A 21,688-nucleotide genomic window follows, 5' to 3' on the forward strand; every position below is an offset into this window, starting at 1 on the left:
TAAAGTATTATTATAAAACATCTATGACTTTAATGGGTCATTATATTAAGCCACCTATCATGATAAGGACACAAGTTAGCAGGGTTTGTCAATGCAGTGCCTAGAATAAAAAAAATATAAGGGTAAAAAATATCTTTTTAAACTAGAAAACCATATTTGAGTCTATAGAACTTACGTCCTTTAAGTTTAGATATAGTTAGCTTAATTATTAGAGAGAGTCAGGGTGTACTGGATGCTAAGCATAAAATAATAGGAGTATAATAATATTAATAAATATTTATTGAACACTAAATTATTAATACAAAGCCCCAGTGTTTTTCAAATATGTGGCAAACTGATTTTATTTTTTTCCCCTCAATTTTTAGGCCCGATTATACATGAACCATGTTGGACATATGAAAATAGATGTTAATCTTAAAGAACTCTTTAAGAAATAGCTTTAAGACCTTCACTAATACATTTTTGAATGTGTAACAACTGTTAAAAATAAATTCTCTTACATCTATCCTATTTCCTTAAGTAGGGAATGATTATACATGAACCATGTTGGACATATGAAAATAGATGTTAATCTTAAAGAACTCTTTAAGAAATAGCTTTAAGACCTTCACTAATACATTTTTAAATGTGTAACAACTGTTAAAAATAAATTCTCTTACATCTATCCTATTTCCTTAAGTAGGGAAAAGAAGAGCAGCTGGCTATCATCTTCAATATGGAAATACGGAAATAAGAGATCATTTACTTTCTTTGTAGTCCAATTAAATTTCATATCAAATTTGAGAACCTGTAATTAATTCCACATGGCTGATTCATGGGCATCTAGAGTTTTTCTTTTGTTCTTAAGGCTCATAACTGTTTGTTTGTTTATGCATGCCTACTTTGTTACTCTTACAGCTACTCAACTTTATTGTCTCTGATCTCTCTTGCAACATACCAAGATCACATTGAACTTAAACCTAGTTCTCAGGATGATACTACACATACCAGCAGAAAACTAAAACCATACTCCCTTGTCATAGATCATTTAAGTTAATGTTTATTGAGTTGTGTTACAAACAGAAATTCCATGGTGTGACACAGAGACCCTTCTGGGGAGTAGAAAAGGGAATTTTTAAGTGAGAAACACAGTCCTTTGTATACTCCCCAATTCAAAGAGAACTCTGCTTGTTTTAAATACTGGGCTTCCATGCAAGATTTGTAGGATTGTACTGCTTCAAATAAAAATCACCAACTTAGGACAACAAAAATATTCAACATCAAAATTACTATAGAGGTCTAATATAAATAATTATTACCCTCAAGTTGGTTATGAACATAACAGCAGTATAGTCAAGGGAAGTAGCTTTGAGAACTGCAAAGGCATAAGGAAAAGGAAAAGAGAAAGATTTCTTTCACCTTATGGTCCATAATTTGAGGCAAAGTTAATAATAAAAAGCACATCTAGCTAATCCAGATCCAAGTGGGTCATTAGTCTGAAGATGATGAAGAAAACATGAACTCTAATCACTTTTTCCCATTTCCTATAATTGTTAACACTAGTTAGGTGAAGATTTGTGATTAACTTTATATATAACAGGATTACTAAGATTGCTAAGATTTCTCTTTGTCAGACTCCACAATGATATAATTAAACAATAACAAAAAGAACTAGTGCTAATTCTTAGATTCTTTGAAATCTAGTATGTATTTCACATCCACAGCATATCCCAATTTGGACTAGACATATTTCAAGAGTTCAATAGCCACATGTGGCTAGTGGTTACAATATTGGACCATGTAGGTCTACTGCACATAATTTTGACATAGCTTTGTTGAGGGAGCCAGAAACAAATTTGAATGAATTCAGGTGCTTTTCCTGTAGTCCAAACCAAACACTTGGACTAGGTATCCAGGGTGATTTTATTAACTATAAGCCAGTGCTATACTTAAATGATAAACAGGCACAGGACAGCAAACCAACCAAACCAGCAAAGGCAATTTTAGAGCCTAGGCAAGACGGCCTTCAATATTCAAATTTATAGTGAAAAGAGTTCCCAAGTTCATATAACTTCACGAAGCAGATTACATATATGAAAGGCTCTGTACTCCTTTAAGATTAATCCAAAACTTAAATCCTGATTGTACAGATTGCTAAACTCTGCTTGTATTTTATAAATATATGGGCTTAGCTCACTGTTCTTGATATAAAGGAAAGTTATCACAACTTTAGCATTTTCTCTATCCATATTCTGACCCTAAAATATAAATCTGATTTCTGTTCAAACTTTAAGTAAATTACTTCAATGATTCACCTGGGGTGCTTTCTACATCCCAGTTAACTTTCAGATTTGTAGCAACATCAGCTGCTTTCCAACACGTGTCTTTTGGGGGAGGCAGAGTATAAACTGTTAAGCAAATGGTTGGTTTCTTTCTCTGTTCTGTGCCATATGATTGGTATTCAAAGGCAATGATATTGCTGTACATCTTTTCCAAGGAATTGTACACAATTTAATCTTTGCATAGATTTTCAAATGTAAGTAGATCTCCTTGTCTTTAATCTGAGTGCTCAAATCCACTCTCTAAATTTCTCCATAAGTTTCTTTCCTAAAGGCAATTTTTCCTACGCCATTCTTCCTCACTTAAGTTTTTCTGGTGATTCCCTATCGCTAGCAGAGAGGCAATTCGAGCATGGATCCTACTGGCCAAATGTGGTTGACCTGAGATGATTTGCAAACAAAATACTTATCTTAATAATCTACACAAATATGTACTTACATTTGAAATATATGCAAAAGTTAAATTGTGGGCAATTCCTTGGAAAAGATGCACTGGGAATATCATTGCTTTTGACTACCCATCAAATAAGGCCTTCCCACCTGTCAGGAGATTTAATCTAACCCCAGAAACCTGAGTTCACTATTGCAATGACAGAGGGAGGAAAAGCTTCAAAAGTTTGTTCATATCAAAGAGAGAAGACTGGTGTGCCTAGCTTCCATTCCAACACTCAGCAGAATTTGTGCTATGGCAAGATATAGAGGTAGCAATGAGGCTTTGGGTTTTCTCTTATTCACTGTTCTTACTTTATGTAAATTTTGGAAGAAGCTGAAGTAGAATAAAGAGATGTAGTTAATTTTAATTAACTAGGTTACGGAAGCATATTGAAGAAATTAGACATTTAACAATCAAAGGGCTCTAACACCAACTTATCATACTCCTACCCCCAACGGCTCACAAAACTGTACTTTCTTAATGACATGACAAGTCATCTGAACCTAAAATCATACGGAAATTTAAAAAGCATTGGAGTAATTTAAGAAAATATTGGGTATAAACTAATGGATACATGTGGATAGAGACTAATTCTATATTCCACCACTGAGTTATCCCAAGTTTAATGGAATCATAGATTTTAAAGAACAGTAAAGTTACTTGGAGGAAATAAAAATCACAATATCATAAAAACTTCATTTCAGCAATATAAATATTAATCATACTTTGTTTCTGTGTCTACACCTGGAGTATAAATTTCATGGTATACCTATAATATTAAGTATGTGTCCTATTAAGGAAGGAGTTTTATTTGCTGAATGACCAGTCTGCTAAGTTAATGAGGGTTTTCTTTCTTTCTTTTTTTTTTTTTTTAGTTAAAATTAGCTGCTGCCTTTTGTCAGGATTTGTAAATCTAACTCCACTAAATAGAAATTCTACTGTTTCACATTTCAGAAACCAAGCACTTCTTGAATACTCAACATTTTCTATGCAAGTTTAGGGCTTTCTCTAAACTGAGTTTACTCTCTTTTCTATTTTTGAATACTTATGTCCTTGCTGAGACTCTATCTCGCAGTGGAATAGCTATCACAAACTATGTCGGACTAAGTTCCAAGTATTTGCCTGTCAGTTTTTGGTGAGTTGATCATTTGACAAACGTACTCAGATATTCTGTCAATGTGGTACATTTTTAAAAGAACATAAGTAGAAGCAGCATGCTCCCCTCTAAGGCAATGTAGGATGCCTGTGGTTTGGGACCTATGATCTGGGGGCAGTTTTGGAGTCCAATAGCTTTAAGAGTCCAAGTCTCTTTTACGATACTTTAGAAATCATCACTGAAAAGCACTGGTGATATAAACTTGAAATAAAAATTAAAATATGCCTATAGATCATAAAAATAAGATGGACTATTAAATTGCTATGTTTGTTAAATGTTGAATAAAAAAACTAGGATAACTAAGTTTTCATTATATTTGTTACTACATTCTGAATTGAGAGATTAGCCCTTTAATATAATAGTAACATGCCAAGCATTTGGTATTATCTCTAATCCTAACAACTAGCCTGCAAAATAAGATCGCCCTTTTCACAATTTTGAAAACAGAGGCTAGAGAGTTTAAACAACTTGCTCAGAATTATAAAGGTAGTGTGTAGAGAATTAAACTTTTTTTAAAAAGCCTATTTTGTAATTGTAATAAAAATGCTGTTGCTTTTTTTAAATGCTGTTTTAATTTATATCTAAAGAGTCATTTGTATCAATTCAATGGCTAGCATTTTAATGAAAGTAAAATATACTCAACTTACATAGGGAATGTATCTGACTGGGAGATAAGAAATGAAATAAAATAGTACTTTATTCTTAAGCAACCCAACATTTACTTATTATATATAATTTATTATTACATGTACGAATTTAATATATGTAAGCTTATAAATAGGTTTGCTAAACTTATTAAAATTTAAATTATTAGGAAATTAATTTCCTATTCATGATAAGCTTAGCAAACCTATTTAGGCAACATGAAATGGGTAAAATCCCTCTGCACTTTTATTACATTAAGATTTTGGACCTGAAGTAGATAATGTATTTTTAAATGACTTTGCACTTTATGTAAACCTTATAAATGGCAGAAAGTAAACGTTTACTATAATTTTCATGAGTTCTGGCGCTTCCAAAACTCTGGGCATGGTACAACATTTTATTGTGACTGACAGTATAATGCTGCTATAATAAAAATTTCCTGTCAGCTTGTTCTCTCCTGAAATGCCTGGAGCACTTCAGTTTAAGTGTCAGATTAAAATATATGATGGAGAAAAGAAATGAATCTGCATGGTCCCGTCTTTACAGCAAGGAAAACAGGACCGTGCCAAAACAATGTGGGGTTAGGAGTCTATTTTCATAATTACAGTATATAAAAGTGGGTTGTTTAAAATGCTTTAATTATGCCATCTATTTTTGCTTTAGTTTTCTTGTGGATAATTCTCGCTATGTCAGATGAGTAAAGTGTAGAGTTTTATGTAAATTCTTAGTTATCCACGTATTTCCATTGGTAACTAGGTTTCAGTCACGTGAGTTAATAAGAGGCTGAACTGACTATGACATCATTTATCTAAATGATATTCATCTTAAAATTTCATTTCTATAGGCTCCAAGTTTTATAAGTCTCATGCTGTTTTTCCCCTCAAAAAGTCTGTTCCTGCCTATCCAAAAGTGTATGGCCTCCAGTGTCAAATTCTTCATTTGTGCCTTTCTTGTCTCCTCCTCCATTATTTTGCTTCAAAAATTAAAGTCCTCTCATAGCACTGTTCTCTTACTCTCCTGTGGAGACTCCTTCCACCTTTCCCTCAGCTTATATAGTTACATTCTTAAAAACCATAAACTAAACAAAGTCCTTTCCCAACTCTTTTTTTCTCCTTGTCCTTCCCTTCCTGTCAACTTTCTAGAACAATACTCTAGATCTATTCCTTCATTTCTTAACATCCTGCAATTGGGTTTCTATCTTTAATGACACAAGGCATTCTTGACGACAATGACTTCCTGGCTGTCATGTCTTCTGATTTTTTTTCAGTACAACTCACAGGACATTCTCTCCTTAAAGCCTGCCTCTTCTTTCAGTTGATGACATTTTTATATCTCTTGGTTTTTCTAGCACTATGCTTTTTTCTAACATGAGTGCTTTTCACATTACTGTTTCCCTGGATCATCACTCTCCTCTACCTCCTGACCTGTAGATACCAATACTATTAGTGTTAAATGGTTCTCAGTGCTGGCTATGCCTCAGAAATAACTGTGGCACTTTTAAAAAATACAGTTTTTTGGGCACTACCATAGTTCCATTGAATCAGATTCTGCAAGAGCAGAATGCTGGAAGATGTCTATTTTAAGAACTCCTCTGATAATTCTATTATATCTAATAGATATATCTATTAGATGTATGGTATATAATATATATTATATATACTATGTATATATAATATATATTATATACCATACCTGCAGCCATGGTATATAATATTATATACCATGGCTGCAGGTATGGTATATAATATATATTATATATACATAGTATATATAATATATATTATATACCATACATCTAATAGATATATCTATTAGATATAATAGAATTATCAGAGGAGTTCTTAAAATAGACATCTTCCAGCATTCTGCTCTTGCAGAATCTGATTCAATGGAACTATGGTAGTGCCCAAAAAACTGTATTTTTTCCCTCACTGCTCTCTCCTTGGATAATGTCATGGCTTTTGGCCTTACATATTATCCCTAAGAAAATCATTCATTAGTTGTTACAAGAAAAAAATCATTCTGTGGTCAAGTTGGGGAAAGATCAAACAATACAGAGGTCATCTTACTGAAGAACTTTTCAAAGCCATATGTGACCTCTAGGACACTTGTTAAGACTCTCTCTATTCCATTAGAAAGGGTTGTTCACATCCAAATTGATCTCCTGCCTCTGATAAATCACTGCCAAGTTGTATAAGGCACAACTCTACTCTTGATACTCATCTACTCAAAACCCCTCAACTACCCTTGGATTACAGAGCCAAGTTTAAATTCTCTAGCTTAGCATTCAAGGCACTGTAAAATCTGGCTTGAACCTTTTCGATTTCATTTTTCTCTTTTATTATATGAGGAAGAGTACAAACTTTCAAGTCAGACATATTTGGGTTTGAATATTTGGGTTTCGCCTTGGCAAGTAATTTAAATCCTATCTCATTTGCTTATAAGTGAAAGAAAGATAATACTGCCCCCGCCTGAAAAGCTATTTGGAGGATTACATGTTGGTCTTCCTTATACTGTATATGTAAGATCTTGCTACCACCTACTGAAAACAATAGTTCTCAAATTTCAGTACACATCATTATTAGAAGCAGTCCTTCTTAAAAAAGGATGCCTGGGCTATACCTTGAACTCGACTTGGTAGGTCTGCATAGGGCTCTAGAACTACATGGTTCCAATATGGTAGTCAATGGCCACATATGGCTATTGAACACTTGAAATAAGGCTATTTTGAATTAAATTGTGCTATAAGTGTAAGATACACAACAGATTTCAAAGACAATATCAAAAGAATAATGTAAAATATCTCATTAATAACTTTTTAATTGATTGCATGTTGAAATGATATTTTGCTTATATTAGCATATATAAAATATATTATTCACATTCATTTTACCCACTTCTTTTTGCTTTTTAATGTAGGTACTAGAAAATTTTAAATAACATACAAGGTTTGCATTGTATTTCCACTGAACGGCAGTGCTATGGAATTTGCATTTTTAACAAGTTCCCCAGGTGATTCTGTGGTAGGTATCTTCAGATCACCTTTTGAGAAACAATGTATGAAATTCTTAAGCTCTCCAGAAGAAAAGAATTGATGCTTTTATATATTTTACCCTTATTGTGATCTGAACATAGTGAGTAGTTAACTATGTACTGATTGAATTAAATGCACATTAAATTTTGAGCCATCAAAATTCATCAGAAAAATTTCATAAGCAGCTTTGCTTTGTTTCTTTTTCCCCCCAGTACATAAAGAATTATTCAAACTATAGCTCTATTTGTTCCCAAACCAATAAAATAAAGCTTATTTTCTAGAAGAATCAGGGTTTTGCCCTATGGTTATTTAACATCATGTAGAAATAGCCTATTTGACTAGATTCCAAAACTGATGAATATTATCATATTCAAGCTTTTCATTTAAAACTAGTAATTAACACCAAACCAGGAACATACACTAATTTTTATACCATAGTAATTTAGCGAGATGAAGAAAAAAATGAGAAGTATCTGAGAAAAAGTGGTCTCTATTCAGGAATGAATGAGGTAAAGATGGTTAAATGCTCTAGAAGAAGAGAGAGAGGAAAAACTAATGTTTTCTAAAGCTAATATTGGGATACATGATAATGTTGACTTTAATGATAGTGAGAAAGGGAAATAGCCACAAAATTAGGTATTACTTTTAATGATTGTTTGGTAATAATTTTCAGCAATGATTTTCCCACTTACCTCATTGCCACATTGCTACCATCGATAACTACTGGTTTCAGATTTTCACCGTCATCTGTCACAACCTCTTGCATTGGAGATTCAGATCTCTGAGATTCCAGGGATGACGTTTCCCGCATTACACTGTTAATTGTACTAACTGTTTGATCAGCCTCACTTTTATTCCCAAGTTTGACAAGTTCTCCTAAAATATCATTGATTAAAGCATCGGTACCAAGTTTGTTTAGCACAAGCTGAACCTGTTCTTCAGAATAACCTAACTTAAGTGCGAACTCCAGTTTTGTTTGGTATTCTCGTACCACATCAGGGGGTTTCTTCACTTCCCTGGATGTAGTCTGGGACTCTTCAGGTTTAAAGTCTTGCAAAATTTCATTGCATTTCAGTATATGAGGCTCTAAACAGGGAGATCTACATAGTTGTCTGTGAGTATTGGTTAATAAGCATGGTTCTACTGAAGTGCTACTCAATTGTTCTGACTCGTGATCTGAATTTGTGCTTTCTTCAGAGTCCCCAGAGCTCGCATTCTCTTCACACACCTTTTTTTCTTCCTTTCCGGCATTAACTGTATCCATTGTTGGTTTTTCTACTGTTGACCAAGGTACAGCTGCACTTAACTGTGGGCCAGTGCTCTCCATATAAAGGTGGCTGAGGTCATGTCCCAGGTGATCCTTCAAGCCCATGAAGCTGTTACGTGTACTTGACTCCACTTTGCTGTTTTTTCTGTATTCCTGAATGCAAAGCACCCCGTATTCCTAGAGAAAAATGTAAAATATTTAGAATTTTATATTTATGGTTTGATTTATGTCTCAATGAGAAGTCAGAATTACCAAATTACTGAATATCTACTTTGTATTTTGTATATATTCTCTCATCACTCATAACACCCTTGTCAAGAGAGTATCATGCACTGTTTTTCAGATGAAGAAGTTATAAATTAGAAAGGCCATGTAATTCCTCCAAGGCAACAAGTAAATAAGAACTGGATTTTTTACCCAGTTTCACCTGACTCCAATATCCATACTTTTCCCACTATATCATGCTGCTTCTCTATCTTATTGAATGAGATTTTTCCACTTTTAGAAAGGTTTATGTTTCTAGAGTTACACAATATAAGGGCCTTCAAAAAGTTCATGGAAAGATTCGTATTCTTTTAGTTCTATTTTTCTGCAAACTTTTTGAAGTACCTTTGTATTATCAAAAAGAATATTTTAGATATGCTATGACAGGTCATGTACATTTTCTCTAACAGAATTCATAAAAATCTGTAAAAATTCTTTTAAAGAGAAAGCCGTGTAGAAACACATTAACACATTAAGTTATCATATTTTAAAAAATTATCATAAATTTGAGTTTAGCTTAGCAACAATCTAAAAAAGTTTCAAAATTAATTTAGATATTTCATATATTCTAAAATGGCCAAAAAGGAATTAAATGATTACAAAGTGAATTATATTCTATTTACAGATTAATACAGTTTTGTTCCAAAAATCATAATTTTGTGAATACTGAACATGGTAAGAGAATATAATTTTTAACATTATGCTACCTGAAGTGCCAAGGGACAGTACAGTCTATTTCCTCCCAGGAAAAAAAAAAATTTTTATTCTATGTATATTAACGAAAAGCAGAAAAATTAGATATTTCACATAAAATAAGTACATTAAATAAATGATGTTATTTCAGTTTCTTAAATTTTATGGCAGAAAATATTTCTGTATTGCCTCAGATTAATTAACCATTTATCTACATTTAGTTAAAAAGTCATCTTTTCTCCCATTTCTCCCCTACAGGAATACTTTTACTGTTTAAAATGCTTTTGCTGTTTTACTATTTTTCTTTAAGTGTATTGGAAATAATTGTTATTTTTCTACTAGGAACAGGTTAGAAAAATAAAGTTATTTTTTCTTGTGCTTCATTGTAAAGACTATATTCACATCACTGGTTTACTTATTAAGACAATTCCAGTGTTCCACCCAGTATAATATTAATGAGCCACTGGTAGCTGAATTTGAGATTGTCATAAACACCTACTTAAATAACCTAAAGAAGAAAACTGGGAAAACATTTTATTCTAAAGCTCTTCAACATCATATTTACACTAGAAAAGAGCTATTGTATAAATGTTAAAAGAAAACACTAAGTGGTTTTCTGAGATGTAACAAATTTGAAAGTATACCTTGTATAATTAAAGAGTCAAGTATTTCTACACAATGAAATAAATTTTATTAGCTATGATAAATACTAGAGAAGAGAACATGGACTCTTCAGCTTGGTAACAATACACTTAAAATTCCTTCAGTGTATAGCTCCTATACACTTCTACAGAAGTTTCTTCAGGGTTTACTTCCTGAGAAGACAGGTAACTTCAATATCATTGTTCTACTAATACAGCATTCATTAGTTGTAAAGAAACAGCAAACTCTCGTAGCTCCTGACTGCACAACTGATAAAAGGAAATATTCTTTAGGAGAGCTATCTATATACATCTGTTTCATTATGAAGCTGTGTCCATTTCAATTTTTTTCTATTAATATGGATATGCATGAACCCAATTTAGAATTGAAGGGATTTTGAAAGCAAATCTTTACACCCTGTGATTTATTAACTATAGTAATATACTAACACCATAATGCAAGTAACAAATCACAACGGCATCCTAATAAAGGGATACAGTTAAAAGAAAAATCCACACTGTGGCCTTCGTAGAACTCCCACCAAAAGTATCTTAAACAAGGAAAACCTATTGGAAGCTGGGCTGCCTGGCAACCAGAAGCTGGTTGCTAAGCTGCACTCCTTTAACATGCCATCATGAATGCTAGCACAGTGAAAGAATAATTTGGTATGAACAAAAGCCTATAAAAGAGACTGGGACTTAAGTGCGTCTGGTTTACCCTAGGAGAACAATGCAGCTGCCAAACCAATCTGGAAGCTCCGACATCATTGTTCTGTAAACCCCACAATCTGCTCTGACTGCAGGAAGTGCACTTAATGGGCAACATTTTTGATTGCCCCTGAAAAGTTTGGGTTTTGCATAAGTGCTGTTGTGAGATAATTCTTCAAGATAATGACTTGCTGACCAAATCCCTGAATTGAACTAGGAAATAATATTTTAATATTGACCAATAGTGCTTTTTGTCTGTTTGTTTTGAATCAGACAGTTTGTTTGAATATGAGTGCCTTATGAAAATTATAGCCATAGGGGAGCATTGTAACAAAATATTTTTTTAAAGGATAAAATTCTTAATTTTCATATTTTTCAAAGAAACAAAACCAGATACTCAGATACTGTGAAGTTTTTAAACAGAAAATTAACCACTCTAAAAAAGTATTTAAATATTTCCATATCACCTTCAACATTATATTCTTAAAGTGTTGACACTCCTAAATGCGCTCTACTATATAATTTTATTAAATGGCTATAAGGTTAAGACATGGAGAAAAAATGGATTAGTTACTTTTTATAATATTAAAGTACATAAAACTCATTTGCATACAATGTATTTAGTGAATATGATACATCTGTAACTCATAATAATTCATGTAATTTGCATGATATTTAAATAAAAAGCTTACAATAATTAGACTTTTTAATGCTAAGGATAAATGTAAACTTGACTTACTTTTTAAAAATCAACATAGAATTTTGTTAGGCAAAATAATTTCTGTTTTAAAATACTCTGGTTGAATTTTTTTCACACTGACAGGCCTCTCTTCATCTTCTACATTTCATTGGTTAGTTTAGAGAACGTTATCCAATGTCATCTTGTACTAAACAAGCAGCTAAATGATTTTTAGTTCCTGTAAAGCAAGAGACTAAATATGAAATAGTACAAATAAGGACAAATGGGTTCAATTTCCAGGCATAAAAGCCACATATATATTCTCCAACACATAATACAAATTTGAAATCACCTGATTTGTATTGACCAAATAGTAAAGATTTGGTTTTTTAAATTTTAATCTCTAGAATGCTTCCTTATCCAACTATAATCAATAAAAGACTGCCCTGATTTAATATGACACTTAAAAACAACCCAGAATTTGACAATATCTTGAAATCATTCAATAAAAAATTAAATGCTAGTCTTAAGATTTAAAAACTGATAAAATATTTTCATAGGCTGTAATATTTGTTAATGTAATGGAATGTATAAAACGTACAAGTTTCTTATTATAAGAAACTTTAGAACAAGGAATGGTATATAATCTTCATTTCTATTCAGTGCCTTAAAAACAATCAATATAATTTTGAAAAAGATAGGAAAAACGCCAATAACATCACAAAATTATTACATATAACAAATACTTTTCTCAATTCTAAGCCATTTATTAGACTTTTAAGTTTTGCACTTACTCAAATGCAAATTTATACAGATCATCTTAAATTGAATCAACTAAATATTCACTAATAAGGGTAATTATCCTCATTTCATGAAACAGCAGCATAATCAAAGTTTCACACACAAAGTAGATCAGTTTACACTCCCCTAGTTGTCAAAAAACTCCAAGAAATATGGCTTAACTTTTAACCTTATATCAGGGATCAATTATAATTGGCCTTTACATACTATATTCTTGAACTCAAAAGGTATTGTGCAAAACTATGCTGATTTAAAACAGATTTCTACAGTTGTAAATCTATAGATTACCTCCAGATATTGTATTGGAAACTCAATTTTTCTTGCTAAAGGCAACCTAAAAATTAAATAATACTATTTGGTTGAAAAAGAACAAAATTTTCATGCTAATTTTGTAGCTGATGATGAAGAGCAATTAATTATTTTAATTGCCAAAAAGAAACTTTACATTAGCTGAATGCAAGTTTATGATATAATAGCTATTTACTAGAAATTTATCATATACACTGAAATTCCTCCATTTATTAGAGATTTTTTAAAAGTTCTCAGTAGATAACTTGGATAATCTTTCATCTCAAATTGGCAAAAAAAGATTTTTTCTTATATTCTAAAGAACCTCACATTAATCAGGAATATCAGACCATACACTTGCTAAACCAATTTATTTTTGGTAATGTAAAGTTACAATGCCATAAAAGTGGGTTCTGGTTGTTATCCAAATGATAGTACTATGAGAACAATAAAAATAAAATAATGAATATGTAATAAATACCTACTGCTGTAGTCTCTGTGTATTTAATTATCATTGTATTTGAGTGAGTGTTGTTGTCTGCATCCCTGGAGCTAACAAAGGAAGGATGTCCCTTTGAACAGACTGGTTAATGCTTTGGGGCAACAGATGTCTACTGGAACTGCAGGAGACCAGCAACTGGTGGCCTGCCCATCTTCTGAAAACTTTCAATAGAATTATGCGTATGTTCACACAATAGGGCATGTGGTAGAAATGAAAACCTCTTTTTAACCCTTTATGCTCTTTCTTTCCCTCCCAACTGATAGATGAAAGTCTTTGTCTCCTCCTCCCTTCCCCATTACAGACCTCTTGAAAGCAATAGTTCTTGAAATGACATCTTTAATCTAATATCTGATACTAAGGTAAGGAAAAAAAAAAAGGTGGGAGTGAAGAAATTAGAAACCGTATATGAATATTAAAATTGCTGACAAAACAACTGAATGCTTAATCACTACGCTTAAAACAAGCTGTTTTGAAACTTCTACATATATTAACCCATCTCCTCAAGCTAGACTTTTAAGACTATCGAAAAAAATCTATCAAATCTTATCATAATTTTATAGCATCTAGATAGGACAATGACACCTTAAGAAACATTAGAATTTGTTTGACAAGAAGATAAAACCTAAATTCATTGTTTATCAAAACAGTGTTTATCGGAACATTTGTTATAACCTGTCTTTAAACTCCAACTGATTACATGCCATGCCTAATGCCTTATAAATTTTCATGAAGCTATAATTATTTAAATAACTCCAGAATATAAAAACGTAAAAATTGGCTTCAGAGACATATTTTACAGAAAGAATTGAATTTTCAGGTATGTTGGCATGATGTAGGTTTTCATTTGAGGTGCTTTTTATCTTTTACAGAGTTCAAATTAATACTCTCAATATTTAGCAAAGTTTAACTGCCAAGGCATTAAGTAGCACATATACTCACGTTAGCAGGAAAATACAAAGACATTGGTTTCTGTAGCAGCTTCAGCAGTAACTCCTTAACACAATTTTAGCTGCAGACTTCCAGGCAGGCAAGAAGAACAATGAATGGTTGAACAGATGGAATGGCAATGTCTTTGCTTAACCTATTACCGAGTGGAGTAACAGCCAATCATAGGCCAGAAAGCTCACAATTAGTTGGCCAGGCAGATGCAAGACAACCTCAGCACCCTGTGTCAGGTTCGTAGGTTTCTAAGATAAGCAAGTTGATGTCATTCCGTGGGTCTGCCCGGGGCAGCATGTGTATTAACGAGGGTGTGCAGCAACAATAGGCCATACAAAGCTGACTAGTAGGCAGCTGCTCTATGAGAGCAGAGTCATTAGGGAGCAGGCTGCCAACAAGAAACACCTGGCTTGAGCAGACTTCAGCTTTTCCTCCTTGTTTTTAATGTATGAAACAAAGAAACCAATTATATTTTGAAGTAGTAAAAGTTGCATGTTTCAAAAAAGTTGAGGCTATGCTCTATTAGCTTTTCATTTTTATTTGAGAAACAAAGAAAACGAGGTGTGTCAAAGTAGCAATTAACTATGGCAGCAATCCCTTTTCTTTAATAAACGAGTTACTGGTGCAATGAGACAGAAGGTTATAGTAAAACTATTTCCCTGGAAATAGTGGGAAATCTGTATTTTTGAGTATTTGTTAATTTGTTGCAAGACAAAAAAAAAAGATGATAAAAATAAGATTGCAAAAGAAAAAGGTTTAAGACATTACATATAGAATAGATTTTAAAAAGTAAGTCCACTAAAAATGTAGTATGGTAAGATAAAACAAAAGTTCAGTCCAACTTTGTGCCAAATGAATTATCTAAACTGAACATTTTGACAAAACTGTTTAACTTCAACCTAAAATCATCAGAAAAGCCCATTTTATGTATGTCAAATAGCGGTGTATTTTTTTTTTTTCTTTTTATGGACACTAGTTAACCATGTAATTAAATAGAAGCAAAATCTTTCATTATGTCTTAACATACAAAATATTTTACATGTTAAAAGTATTTTTATTTCATAAAATTTTTGTAAAATGTAATACTCAAACTTCAGTTCGGGAACTGTTTAAAAGAAATATTGTGATATTTTTGAAGGATATAAAGGATACAAAACTATAGCCCCATGAGTGAGGAAGCTTGCTATTCCTGATTTATTTCCAAGTTTCAGATTATATAGCATTTATAATACTTTGGACTACTTGCTCTTGAGGGTTGTATAAGTTATATCTTGAGTGGTCTCTCACTGTGAAAAAAAAATTCAATCAAAATGCAAACACCATAAGGCATTGTGAGGATATTTCCCTACTAAAGAAAAAGGAAATCTATGGCTGTCCTACTACTTACATGATGTGAAGGCAAAGAGCTGCTCTTCAAATACAACTTTCTGGCCTGACGGGTAAGCTCAGTTGGTCAGAGCATGGTGTTATAACACCAAGGTCAAGGGTTCGGATCCCTGTACTGGCCAGCTGCCAAAAAACAGTTTTCTGATATATGCTGATTTATGCAGACCCCAGACTTTTCGTTACACGATTATGAACTCTAAATATATAAAACTTAGTTACAGCACCCCAAACAATCTAAACTAATCTCTCTTTTTCATAAGCAAATACAGAGGCTACTCACAGTCAGGAGCATTTGTGAATACTTGGAAAAAAGTAACACTGGTTTGGGGACTCCAGGCCCTGTCCTTATTGTGCCCACTCAAATGCAAATGAGATCTTCACTATTTACAAAATAAAAGGCAGATCTGTTCTACATGGTTGAGAGTTTTCAGTTATCTCACCAAAAACATTCCTTATGCCTACTAAAAACCTAAACATTATTGTTTTCAGAAAGAAAACTTAAAAGTATGATACTGTAGATCACCACTGTTTATAGATCATTTTTCCTCAAAAGAGCTTAATATTTTAGTGAAATATGCCATTCCAAAAATGTTCTGAATGTCAAACTAATTTCTAAAGCAATTTCTCTCAAGGGTTACAGTAATGTTACTGAAATAGTTAAGCCCATGGTCTAATTTCATAAGCCCATTATAGATCAGAATAAAACATCTCTAACTTTATAGTTTATTGCAAATTTCAATGTGAATTACATAGAATTCAAATTTCACATCTTGGGTAAGCATATGAAAATCACAGAAATAAAGAAAAGTTAGTTTTGGTTTTTGTTTTTCTTGCTGCTGTTGGTAGTTCTTTTTGAAATCTCATGAGTAAAAATGGTATCAACCCTGAAAGGAATAAGAAAGATAAATCAAGCCACTGCTATAGCTAGTAAATGTAATTCTTCTGGTAAAACTGAGTCTAATTAAATAAGATAAAGATGAAAAATGTAACACATCCATGCAATGTAGTCACAAAACCAAAACCTAATAAAAACTTACTAGCTATGCACTGACTAGAAGAGACTGTGAAGTCAGTATTTATAAATTCATATTAAAAACTTTTTCTTTTGTATGTAAAAGGAAACTGATTAGTATGAATAGACAGACTTCTCTTTTCCCTTGGGTTTTCTTCCTTCTCTTTATCCCTTGCTACTATAGTTACTACTTTATAGCTTTAATTCAGGAGGAGGAGGAATCTTCTCACTAATTCCTGCTACTGTGAACACAAAGAATGAGAGAAAACTACCCAAGAGCTCAGCAGGAAGCCTGATCTCTAGCACTGGATTAAGCTTTTTTGCAAACAACAAATAAAGGCAGTGATCTGAAAAAGCTAATCAGATCCTGCTGTGGCATTTAGACTACCTCGGTTGCTAGTATTGGATAATGTTAAGCACATTAAACATCTGTAGGTGAAAAGACGACCCAGTCTGGCTTTCTTAGTCACATAGCCCTAGTCCACTGTAGGGCAAATACAAACAGCTGTACTGGGCTCTGTTTGAGTCATTACAATGAGTGACTGAGCACAGTGACCACTTACGACAGAAAATAAAAAATGTAGTTTTAGGAATTACTAAAATCTGTCAATGCCAAGGGTGGGTCTAACATTTGAAACTTCAACAATTTGAGAGACCTTATACTTTTCTGAGGCACAAATGTAAAACAAGTGGGCCTTGATGCTGGAAGCTGGAATCAATTCTCTTTGCCATTGGTGATCCAAGCTAACTTCCTGGTACCTCTCTTAACACGGATTTGTTCCCCTAACATACAATCTCTTTTGATCCTAACAATAATACTACAGGAGGAAGATTATTATATTTGATTTTCCTAATTGTCCCCAAAGGGTTGAAAGTTAAAAAAAATTTTTTTTTCCTTTTTGTCTTTTTTACTGACCGGTAACGGGATCGCAACCCTCGGTGTTGCGCCCGCACCTCGCTCAGCCAGTGAGCGGGAACCGGTCTCCACATGGGATCCGAACCCTCGGCGGGAGAGCCGCCGCGCTCCCAAGCGGCGCACTCTCCAGTGCGCCACCGGGCCGGCCCGAAAGTTAAAAATTTTAATGAGAAACTGTTATTATTGTTCAAAGTTTTTTAAAAAATGAACTAACCAACAAAAAAAACCTAATTCATACACACAGTGTTAAAGAATGAAGCAAAATCAATCAAACATTAATAACTCTAATATTGAGAGTTATATCTAGGAAGTCAGATGGGCCATGAGATCTTTCATATATAAAACTAGTTAGTATTATTTGAAAAGTGTTTAAGACTAACTTTAAACCACAAAACAATGCTAAGAATATTGCCTCTATGAATCAAAGACAAATAAATTGCTATAGATCTAGACAGCATTAGTTAAAAGAAAGTCATAAGGTCAATTATATCAAGAACCTGATAAACATCTCTAACATGCCAGTTCCAGAATGTTCTGCAGAAAAAGTTAGACATTCTCCTAATTCTGGCCTGTCAAGGAAACCATGCCACTTTTCAGGGAAGAGGCAGACCCTGAAAGTCCCAACATTGGCCCATATTTGGAACCAGCACTGAATATAATCCACCCAAAGTACGTGCTAGAAAAATGTAGCTTTATATATCATTAACTGTAAGAGAAGAGACCTCAACTGTAATCAAGGCTTTGAAACATCAGAGATCAGGACTGAACCCAGGGTTTCACTGGCAGAGCTTTTAGAATGCCTCCACGTGATAATTTGGCACGACCTTTTCTCTAACCTTGGTCTCCATTCAGTGTTCTAATTCCTGAGACAGAGAATCTGATCAGCACAGTTTAGGACATATACTCACTTCTTTGCCCAATTACTCTGGCCAGAGGTATGTGAGGCTATGATTGGACAGCCCCACCAGAACTGTAAGGAGATGGATTTGGGGAGTTCCTCAGGTAGGGTGATAACAAAAGAAGAGGGGGATAAAATGCTAGCTGGACAGAAACATCAGGCACCCACTACAGTAGGTCATTAAATACATTAGTAAGAGATTCTATGATTCCCACGAGATCCATCAAAATCACTTTTAAAAAGACAGAACCTGGAAGTAGTGAAGAAATAAATTTGTAAAAGATAAGCAAAACAAAAAAAAGGGCAACAACATTAAATCAAAATGAAAACCCGTGTTTCTGATTAATTTTTTACACATAGAAAGAAAATAAAAAGTGAAATATACACATCATTCTTGGAGAACAGTGTACTGCTTGGCTTCAGTTTTCACATCTATAAATTATATTCTTATCTCTCGCCCAATTTCCCTTAAAGGACACTTAATGCACTTGTTACAACAGAGCATTCATGAAACTTCAGTCACCTTTGTCTATATCTCAATTGCTTTGTCCATTTAATAAATCGTCAAGATCTAATTAATCAATTCCTGTTTATTCTTCTCTTTCCAAATTAAAAATAATTTTTTTTCTTTTTTTGTTTCTTTCCAACTTTCCTGTTCTCATGGCCATGAGCATCCCCAGCACTCATTCCCTCAGGCTTAGATTACCTATTTTTCTTAATTTATCTCCTTCTTTCTATTCCCCCTAGGTTCTTCCTCGCCAAAGCAATTTTCAGTGGCATTAGTCTTACACTTAAAAAAAAATCTCAGCTGCAAATCAAAATCTCTGGTCTTCTGTGTTCTTTTCAAGGCTATGTCTACAACTTGAGACTTCTCTGGCCCTGTAATCTTATTTCCCACATCACTTAAGGAGAAGGGACAGCAAAAGTGAAGTCACAGATGCTGGCATAACTGCTCCTCACCTTATGTGTTTTTTGCACTGCCTTACCTTCCCAGACCACATCCACCATTCTAAGGCCACCTCAAGGCTTATTTATTCCATAAAACCTTGGACTACTTCAGTTTTTATTGATTTCCAACTCATTCAAATTTCTATAACATGAAATGTCTGCACTGCACAATTTAGCACTTCTTTATAAACCAGGCTATGAACTTCTTGAAATCAGAACTATTCACTCTTCCATAATCCACGTGGTACAACTTATATGGCATGCATCAGTGTGCTGATCTTCAGATCCTTGAGTGAAAACACAGGTTCCTGCAAATTTGAATGCAGGCATTTAAATGAACAAAAATGCTGCCCTGCTAATATTTCTCTGAGTGCGAGCTTATAAAAAAACCCTCCACTATAGGCAAATTTCCTGTAGCTCTGTTCCCGCCATTCAAGGAAGCTCAAGCCTCCCAGTGATGAGAGGTCTTTTCCTGCAGTCTCCTCTGGATTCAGCTTCCCAACTACAGTGGCAGCCACTGGAATAACACTGCAGCCTCTGCCTCCTCACTTGAGGATGACTTATCTGATGAGTAAGTCTGGGAAGAGGACTCGTGGAAGCAACGTCTAGCCCCTTACGCTACACATTTCTCTTTGGGATCTGCCCACAGGCAGAGAGCACACGGTTACTTTGCTCTCCAGCATGGTCTGAGGCTGGATGGTTAAATCTTCCTAATTCTTGGGTTCAGTGCTAGTTAAGTTTTTTATGCTGTTCTCTTAAGTCATGTTCTTCAATAGTTCTGTGAATACAAAGGGCTGCTATTTTGATATCCATCTACTGGCTCCTTTGTCTATTTCTCAGTTGGTTCAGAACTAAGGCAGGAAAAAGACCCCCTCAAACTCCAGCAATGCTCAACCATAAAAAGTTTTGTTATAAAGAACTATTAAGAAAAAATAGGGGTAACAAAGACTACATAAAATTAACTTTTTAAAAATTTATTTATTTATTTATTTTTTTGTGACCGGTAAGGGGATCGCAACCCTTGGCTTGGTGTCACCCGCACCGCGTTCAGCAAGTGAGCACACCGGCCATCCCTATATAGGATCCGAAACTGCGGTGGGAAAGCGCTGCACTCTCTCGAGTGTGCCACGGGGCCGGCCCCATAAAATTAACTTTAATCAGACCACTTTTATAATACTAATGTGAAGGGATAAAGTAAAAAAAAAAAAAAAAAAGGAAAAATTTAGTAACAAAGAAGATAATGTTACTCAGTCAAAATTCTTAAGGGTTATGAAAATCTTAATAATCATAAGACAGACTTGTCATTTTCTTAACTTACTTGCTTTGCCACATTTGGCACCACTATTTTGTTGACCTAAAAGGGATATAGTAGTCCATCTAAAACTTTTTTTCAATGGCAAACCAACTGGGCAATGCCAAAGGGAGCATACTAGATTAGACCACTTATTCCTATATAGGCATTGCCACTCCTAGAGATTTGATTAACTGGTTTTCTGAAATTTGTCCCTGAACACTTACTATAACTTCCAGGGTACAGTTTATCAGAGCATAAAGTCCAGAGAAAAGAGATTGTGGAAGCAGATGATTTTATAATTTATAGATATAAGAACCAATACCATGCCATGCCTTGTCCCCCAAACTAACCAAGTAACCTGGACAAGTTATTAACCTGTGTCTCAGGTTCTTCAACTATAAAATGAGGGTAAGAACACCACCAACAGCATAGGGTTGTTATGAGGATTAAATAAGTTAATATAAAGAATAAATTACATCAGTGTCTGTTACATAGTAAATGCTAAAGTGTACCTTTTAAAAAGTTTCCACTAAAAGTGAAACTGCAGTACAAAAAAATAGAAAACCTAATTTCCATTATTTATTTTATAGTCTCATTACTATAATACTGAAGATTCTGTCTTCTTTTAATGCAGAGGAAAGAATACTATGCAGGCAAAGGCTGTAACTGTGTCCCACTAGGTCTTTTTACCACATGCTTATGGAACCAAGAAATCAAACCACTTGGAGTTCAAACGCCCCACTCTATTCCTTTGTTCGTGATATCTTATCATATGAATTTTGCAAAAAAAAAAAAAAGTAATAATTCAGAACAATGTCTCTCAAAGGGAAAGAGAAATAACACCTAGTTTGAAAAAGCCAAATATA

At 33.7% G+C, this 21,688-nt stretch overlaps 1 protein-coding gene across 2 annotated transcripts in view; it reads right to left on the reverse strand.

The window, feature by feature from the left end:
* Positions 1-21,688, reverse strand: part of ZC3H12C (zinc finger CCCH-type containing 12C) — a 58,131-nt gene that overhangs the window by 20,740 nt on the left and 15,703 nt on the right. The window contains exons 1-2 of one of the 2 annotated variants that reach the window (XM_008589014.1): positions 14,369-14,470; positions 8,279-9,030 (exon numbers count right to left, since the gene is read on the reverse strand). In XM_008589014.1, coding sequence (XP_008587236.1) covers positions 8,279-9,030; positions 14,369-14,392 — 776 coding nt within the window. In that variant the 5' untranslated portion in view covers positions 14,393-14,470. Of the gene's footprint in view, positions 1-8,278; positions 9,031-14,368; positions 14,471-21,688 lie in introns of those variants that run through there. The other variant, XM_008589013.1, reaches the window with a different exon arrangement.

This window comes from Galeopterus variegatus, unplaced genomic scaffold (assembly GCF_000696425.1).
Source record: "Galeopterus variegatus unplaced genomic scaffold, G_variegatus-3.0.2 Scaffold5156, whole genome shotgun sequence".
Taxonomy (NCBI): domain Eukaryota; kingdom Metazoa; phylum Chordata; class Mammalia; order Dermoptera; family Cynocephalidae; genus Galeopterus; species Galeopterus variegatus.